Source organism: Lactuca serriola, chromosome 2 (genome assembly GCF_051521515.1).
Source record: "Lactuca serriola cultivar US96UC23 chromosome 2, Lser_US96UC23_V15, whole genome shotgun sequence".
Lineage (NCBI taxonomy): Eukaryota > Viridiplantae > Streptophyta > Magnoliopsida > Asterales > Asteraceae > Lactuca > Lactuca serriola.
Window position 1 is genome coordinate 103,285,783 of NC_136409.1, and position 8,062 is coordinate 103,293,844.

At 36.6% G+C, this 8,062-nt stretch overlaps 1 protein-coding gene across 3 annotated transcripts; it reads right to left on the reverse strand.

The window, feature by feature from the left end:
- Nucleotides 1-1,626: 1,626 nt before the first annotated feature.
- LOC145086581 (acyl-coenzyme A thioesterase 2, chloroplastic-like) lies at nucleotides 1,627-4,370 on the reverse strand. 3 transcript variants are annotated; one of them, XM_079024395.1, is made up of 6 exons: nucleotides 4,068-4,370; nucleotides 3,882-3,987; nucleotides 3,353-3,764; nucleotides 2,601-3,251; nucleotides 1,954-2,082; nucleotides 1,627-1,842 (listed from the first exon to the last, which is right to left on the reverse strand). In XM_079024395.1, exons 2-6 carry the CDS (start codon nucleotides 3,950-3,952, stop codon nucleotides 1,705-1,707), a joined length of 1,401 nt encoding a protein of 466 aa, XP_078880521.1. In that variant the 5' UTR covers nucleotides 3,953-3,987; nucleotides 4,068-4,370; the 3' UTR covers nucleotides 1,627-1,704. The 3 variants fall into 3 exon arrangements, with proteins under 3 accessions (XP_078880521.1, XP_078880523.1, XP_078880520.1); XM_079024397.1 differs by having other exon boundaries at nucleotides 3,353-3,758; nucleotides 4,068-4,204; XM_079024394.1 differs by having other exon boundaries at nucleotides 3,353-3,987; nucleotides 4,068-4,204.
- Between the last annotated feature and the right edge of the window lie 3,692 nt (nucleotides 4,371-8,062).

The window sequence follows — 8,062 nt, forward strand, 5'->3', positions numbered from 1 at the left end:
TGTTAAGAGTCAAAATAATTCAAAAAAATTTGTTCACATGGAAAAACAAATGTTAATTACGACAAAACTTCATAAATGATCCTCATGGTTTTTTAGATTCTGGATTTTAGTCTCTAACTTTTATTTTTTTTCCGTTTCATGAAAGGTCTTTATAGTTTCAGTTTCAAGCATGGTTGGTCTCTGACCTATATAAATGACATTTATAGCCTTTTCCTTTTTAAATTTAGTTTATCTTTTTTTTTTTTAAACTAATTTTATTTAAAAAAAATTGAAATTAAGTAACCTCCCCCACCCCCCCCCCCCCCCCCCACACACACACACCCACCCACCCACCATAACCATACCCTTACCCACACCCCACCCTACCACTTGCCTCCCCGGTCTCCTTATGGTTGTTGTCTACCATTACCACCATCCCTACCATAATTGCAGTCTATCGTCGGTTTCCGAAAAAAGAAAAAAAAAATTAAAACTTCATGAAACTCAAATCTACATAATTGTTTTGTGAAAGATATATGGATCTTAGTGGGTAAAGCCCAATATTCTTTTAAACACCATTATATATATCAAATTTCTAAAAAAAAAAAGACCGATTTCAGCTTGACTTGAAACATAAATAAAACCAAAATCTGTAATGAATAAATGAAACAATGTAAAAAATTGAAACACAACTTTGCTTTTGAAACACCATTAAACTACATCATTAAACACTTTCTCATCCATTGGTTTGGGAAATCGAATCCTATAGCGGTTTTGAGATATCAGAAACTTGTCTTTGTTCCAGAATCTTGAAAAGCAGTGGTGTGAGGTTCGTTGTGATGCAGAGATGGAGACAGAAGTAGGGGTGCAAACGAGCCAAGTTACTAGTGAGCTACTCGAGATCGAATCGTTAAAAGCTCGACTCGAGATCGATTTTAAACGAGCCCGAGCCGAGGTCGAGCTTAATATCAGGCTTGATTATTAAACGAGCTCAAGCTCGAGCCTCTGTTACTTGGCTCGATTAGGCTCGCGAGCTTAAATGAGCCTACATATGTATAATAAAAAAATTATTTTTATATATTAAAATAAATAATAATTTAATAAATACCATTTTAGGAAATTAGAGTATACCGTATACGAGCCGAGCCCAAACCGAGCCCGAGCCCATATAATTCTTAACGAGCCGATCTCGAGCTTTGTACCATAAGGCTCGAACGAGCCGAGCTCGAGCCTATAAATAGTTAAACAAGCCGGGCCCGAGCCTGGTCAGGCTCGAGCTCGGCTCGGCTCGTTTGCAGCCCTAGACAGAAGAGTCCGTGGATGAACCGACCATTGGTAGAAGAGAATAAGGGAAAACAACAATGAGGTTAAAGAGAATAAGGGAAAACAACAATGAGGTTACTAGAGATGAAGGACATAGAAACATCACTGTCATCCATTTATGTAGCATATCAGACTTCCAACTTAGGGTCATGGATTACAACTTCATGAAGGTTGGATTCCGGGACCTTCTTTGAGACCAAAGAGTTAAAACTAAAACCCAGGAAACAGCAAGGGCCATTTTATAAAGATTTGTCTAAAATAAATAAGTAGTTAAAGAACCAAACAAACATTAACAAGAGAAAATTAAGCAATCCCAAACATAGCTTTCTTGCAAATCAACAAATTGCATTCTCATTTAGCAATTGAATGTCATTTACATGATTAATTTCCAAGAAACTGTAATTACATTTGTTTCTCAGCATCCATGCGCTCAATAATGCGACGCGCCTCCTCCTCTGTAGCTGGAACAACACTACGAATCCTACCATTTCTCATGGCATCTGAAGAAGTTGTAAATGTGAAGTAGAACTTGTTGGATACCTTTGCCAAATTCAAATAATCATCCATCATTTACAATTTCACAAAAGTTTTGGAAACTTGCAAGCATTCAATCAATATAATAATGTGCATATTTAGACATTTGGACCTTACCTCAGCAGATCTAAACTCGGGCCTTGTCACATGAGCAACCACTTCCACATTGATCAACGGTTTGTCCGGATTCTCAAGTTCTGTGAACAAAACACATGACTTCAATCGCAAAAAATTTCCAACGTCCACCTGGCATCAACAAATCACATATTACATAAGTTGATTTTATAATCCGAAAATAGTTTTTTAATACCGAAAATTTAATAATATATGACATTACGGCAAAAATTTATGATATTTCAGCAAAAAATAATGACATTTTAACAAAAAATAAAGATATTTTAGCATAAAAAAATGATATTTCATCAACAAATTATTATTCAATATATAATCAATATTTTATCAAGAAAAAAAGAAGAGGTTGAAAGAGGTAGGAAGAGGCAAAACAAGTGCTGCGCCAAAAAGAAGAGGTTTTTTAATCTGAAAACTTCTGAAAAACAAACAGCGGCGAGATAAAAAGTGATGTGCGCTGCGCAGCAATAAGAGGTCTGAAGAGGTTTTTTTCAAAAAACAAACAGCACCTAAATCATTGATAAAGTAAAAAAGAAATAACCATGTATAGCTGTTTCTCTTCTCTTCTTGACTAAAGTCTAAATGAGCTATATGAATGTGAGTAAACGACCATTTTACCCTTATATAACACTTACAGGTTTCAAGAAATCAACATGATCAACCTCAAGAAAGAGTGGTGCACTTCCAGCAAAAGTATAAGCGGTTGCAAAAGCAAGCTCAAAAGCTCTTCGCATCAAAAACCCTCCAAAAATTCTTCCATGGGTGTTCCTTTGTTGTGGCTGACATACCAATGAGTTTTGTAGACACGTGTCCTTTATAAGAATACTATCTCTATCAGCCAAAGCTGGCATGTCAATGAACACACGTCCTTCAGCCAACAATGCATTCAGCCTCTCTGCTTCCTTTTCGTTTTCAATCTCCTTCTTCTTTTCTTGTCTTCTCTTTTTCCTTAATTTGTTCCTCTCTTCTGCTTCTTTCCATAGGGATTTCTCCCTTTCAGTCTCGGGTGTGATTTGATTGATTATTGCTGATTTTCCAGTTTTGGAATCACGCGCCACAAAAGTGAAGTTGGCGACTAAAGCTTGCGAGTCTAGAGGATCGGATGTTTCTTCAGTGGGTTGAAGGACTTCTAACTGAATCTCCATGGAAGAACGACCAACCCAAGTAACAGCTCCAACTATTTTCAAATCAATGTCAACAAGAATCGGCTTTTTGATAACCATTTTATCCACAGAAGCAGTCACTAGCAACAAGGAATCCGCCATGCCTGCATTATTGAAGCAGTGCTGTTTGTTTCACAGATCCAACAGAAACCACAACTGTTATAATCAAGATGTTCTCTCATGAATGCATATAATCTGACAAAAGAGAAGGTAAAGGGGCGTACTTTGAAGGAGATGGTACCAGCGAGAGCATCAAGGTCTTCAAGCAATTTCCCCGCACGAATTCCGTCCCATGGATTCCTGTACTGTTCTCTGAGAATGTAATCGGAAGAAAAAGGGTAAAGAATGGTAGTCCGGCTGTGCGATGGAGTTTTTTCAGTAATGGAGTCGACGTCCGAAGAAGGGGTGTCGAAAATGGATCTCGCTTGCCAAAGAGCATTTGTGGCCGGTGAATGATACATACCAGGCCACATACAGACAGGCTTGCGCAAGGAAGATCCGGCGTCAATGGCGGACACATCGTCATCTTGAAGACGTTGAGAATTAGGGCAAGATACAGTGGAGGCAACAGAATTGGGATCGATTCCGCTGATCGAAGGTGGGTCTGGTGGCCCCGAAGAGGAATATGACCTGAAACTACAAAACAAACGATTGAATATTTGGGGATTTTTCGAGGAAAGATTCAAGCTTTTGTGTGGGTTACGACATCGATAATCGTAATTGTGATTCAAAAGAAGAAAACGAGTGGTGTACAGTGATGGGTATCTGAGTTTTTTCGTTAATGTTGTAACAGCAACACCATAACCGAATCTTAGTGCTCTCATTTCGTTTGATTTTCTTATTGAAAGAGGAATTATACCTACAGAAACAAGATAACGTTATACATAATAAACATCAAATAGGCAACCACAATGGATTTTAACCGATCCCCCTACTTACTAGGTCAGGTCTGCTACACTTTTTTCTTTCTTTCATGGGAGGCCCCGGAAGTGATGGTGAATGTTCCATGTGTTTGAAATTGATATCAATTTGTCAAGAAACTTTCTGCTAATATAATGGTAGTCATAAAGTATGAGACAGACATAGATGATCGATCCATCAAATGAAACCTTCCTTACCCCCTTGCCAAAAATACGTAAAAGCAAGAAATTATGTTTCACATTTTGATGAAGATAAATTGATCGAGTTCTTTATGAAATGATCGAAAATCACCCTTTTCAGTTTTCAAGTTTCGTAACGGATGAGAATGTTAGATGAAGGAAGAGACTGTGGGAGTGGTGGCAACCAAGCCGCCGTAAACTCACCACCAACCAAATAAATTGAAAATGTTTTATATAAATGGAAAATGTGAACCACTCCATGATATATATTTTTTTATTTTTATTTTTTATGATTAAATTAAATAAAAAACATAATTTAAAATATAATAAATTATTTTATATTAATTACAACCATAATACATTAAATTACAAAATATAGAAAGTTAAAGCTAAATTACTGAAAAAAAAAAACATAAAAAACTAAACCTAAATTACTAAAAAAACATAAAAACATAGAAAATTAAACCTAAATTATTAAAAAAAATATAGAAGTTAGTTGCGATAGTTCTTGAGAATTTCTTGTTGAATTTTTAAAAACACGCTTAAATTTTCCGGGTTGAGATTCAGTTGCATACCGTATTTAAAATTTGAAGGTCGATGATTGCTGTTTTTTGCCGACGAGCTTCCTCCGTTAATTCATTTTTTTTCTAAAAAACTTAGAGTTTTGTCTATTTTGTGGTGTAAAATGTTAGTAAAATAATGGGTATTTATAGTGGTAGTTGATAAGTTTCAAATTGATTTTTTTAATTTGCTAATGGTAGGATTTTTGTGGGTTAAATGGACCGTTGCCAAACTCATCTCTGATTGGTCGTCTCACCCTGTCTTCGGACTCACGACACAACAAGAGCACCGGCCCTGGGCGGTGTTCACGCGTCTTTCGCTATGCCAGGTAGGATTTTCACGCGTGGAAAACCTTCAACTCCGGTTAGCCTAATAGTGACCGACCTATGGAGACATATCGGTAATGTTCTAAATAACGTGAGACGTGACTTGATTACAAGGTCAAAGTTAAGTTATGATGAGATTTGGCAAGTCATGTCGTTTTTCAAAGTGTGACTAATTTATGTGCATTAAAATAGATAAATCATATAATTATTGAATTTTATCAAATATATCAAGTTTATAGAAGTGATATATTAATATCTAATATAAAAAAGTTAATAAAAACTTCATTATTTTATGCCCTATCAAGTAAAAAAATAAAATCAAAAACAAAAAAACCCGAATTTGAAAAAAACTTGCGCCATAGCACGATAATGCATGCCTTGATACGTTATTTCACGTTAACAAACCCGTCTTAAACGTTTTCATAACGACTATACCACACATCTATCCATGTCATACCTTGAGGCACACTTTTTAGAACCATGCATATAGGGATGCACAAAGACCGCACGTTTAAAGTGGTCTAATCTTTTGAATACAAAAAGAAACCAAGGGGGTGTTTGCGAGTGTTTTTTAAAATGATTTATTAGTTTAAAAAAAATCAATAAGTTAGAAAGATGTTTGGTAAACATTAATTTTTCAGTGAAAAAAATGACTTTTTTCAGAAAGTTAGAAATTCTTACATTTTCCAAAAAGTCAATAATGAGTTTGAGAAGCAATCCCAAACACACCTAAATTTCAATTTGCTCTATTTGGTTTACAAAAAGTCTAACTTTGAGAATAACTAATGGACAAATCATGCCGAAACATTTGGTTTTAATTCATTGCACGTCTAGTAGTTAAGCATATAAAATCATCTAATTTTGGTCGTTAGACACAAACATATGCACTTGAGGCGTCTTGTTGTCATCAGTCTCTATTATACATGGTTTAAAATGTCAATCTCATACCTACTATTGACCTTTTCAATATAAATATTTTTCACCTCCTTACCCATTTTTGTAACACCTGGAATTTGAGGAGCAACTTTGGGTATAAATCACCTTTTGGGACTGGACACGACGTGTTGGAGGCACCAATACGACGTGTCAAGATAAGAAAAGGCGCGAGTCTCATTAAGAGTAACACAACATTTTGCCTCCTGACACACGGTGTGTTGGTCATTTGGATGGATATGTATTGGTTGGAGCTGAGATTCGAAGTCGGGACCTCATCAACTATGGATCAGATCGAGAGTTGAGTGTTCCTTACTATACTTGTTGGTTCGAAGGCACCAAGGCTGGCCCTTTTGGATTGTTATCCTAATTATTGCAAGATTGAGTATCATAGTGATCTGTTAGATCTGTATCCTGGTAGATAGGATAATGATATGCTTAGTGATCTGCAAGATATGTCTGTTTGTTATTGGCTGGTTAATTGTATAGTTATCTATTATATATATATATATATATATATATATATATATGTGTGTGTGTGTGTGTGTGTGTGTGTGAGAGTGGTTGGGTTGAGGCGGATTTGCTTTGTGCTGAAGGCCAACATACCCATGGCGTCCCGGATAGACTTGTGACAACTGTCAAATTCAAGTCAAGTCAACAAGTCAACAAGTCAAACCGATAAACTTATTTAGTGCTTGTATGATAGGATATATTCTATGTCTTATTACGTACAACCCTCTATCATAATACAAAGTATCACTCATAAGTTTTAAATGTTTAGAAATTCTAAACCCTAACCAGGGTGAGTGAGGTAATACGGGTGGTGTAAAACACTCATTTCAAGGCATAATGGGGTTTACAAACCTTGCATTACTAGGCTAAACCCTAACAAAGGTCACAAACAAAGTCTCTCTTAATCTCTCTCACTATATCTCTCTCTATCCCAAATCTCTCCTAAAATCCCTCTTAACTTTTGATAATCATTCGGGGTATCCTAACCCTTAACTTAGTCAAAAACCACTCGAAACGGGAAGATTAATTGAAAAACAACAATATAGGACCGAAGCCCCACCATAGAACCGAACCCTCCTTAAGACCGAAACCTACATTCGGTTCGGATCAACATTCGGTCTGAGAATCAACATTCGGTCTCGAATCAACCTTCGGTCCGAGACCCACTTCCGGTTCAGACCACCTTCGGTCCTCGGTTCATCTCACTCTTGGTTTCCACTCGACAAGCTTCGCCTACGAGCCTTCTCGGACCGAACCTGTCTTCGGGTCTCAGTCTCATGGACCGAACCTTCACTCCGACCCTCGGAACTTCGCAACTTCGCCTCTTAGTCCCAGTTTTTAACCACTTTCGCTTATTAAGCTCGTTCTTGATGATTTTGACGAGGGATTTTCACCCAAACTCATATTTTAACATATTATACCCTATAAATTCATATTTTAATCATATTTTGGGGAAATCTTTACTATATATAATATCTTTTGTACAAGACATTATCTAAGGGTTGGTTGACTTTTCCAAGAAGTTATGACACCATACCCACTTTATGCCGCTATTCACACTTTACCATATCAAATCACTGTCCTTTTGATGCATTTTTCAACACTCCATCAGATTTACTCCCACAAAATCCACATAAGACTCTATATTCTTCTCCCTTTCCCAAAAGTTTCATTCATCACAATGAAAGATCAAATATACTCTCTCTCTTTCTTTCTCAATTATTCCTCCGCGGAACCAAGAACTTCAGGAGGTCACGAGTTCTTCCCCCGAATTTGGTAAGCTCTTCATTTCCACTCTTGAATATTCTACACACATTCACTCAAATCATGGATTTCTTATGCAAATATCGTCATATTTGTTCTTAGGATCTTCAAATCCTCAAGCATTCTCCAAGTGTTCTTGACTTGGAAACCCTTCTTATTCAACCATCCATCTCAGGAAATCACTCAAGGCGAGTTCATACCCCTATCTTTTCACGTTTTCTTCTAGTTTTATTGGGGG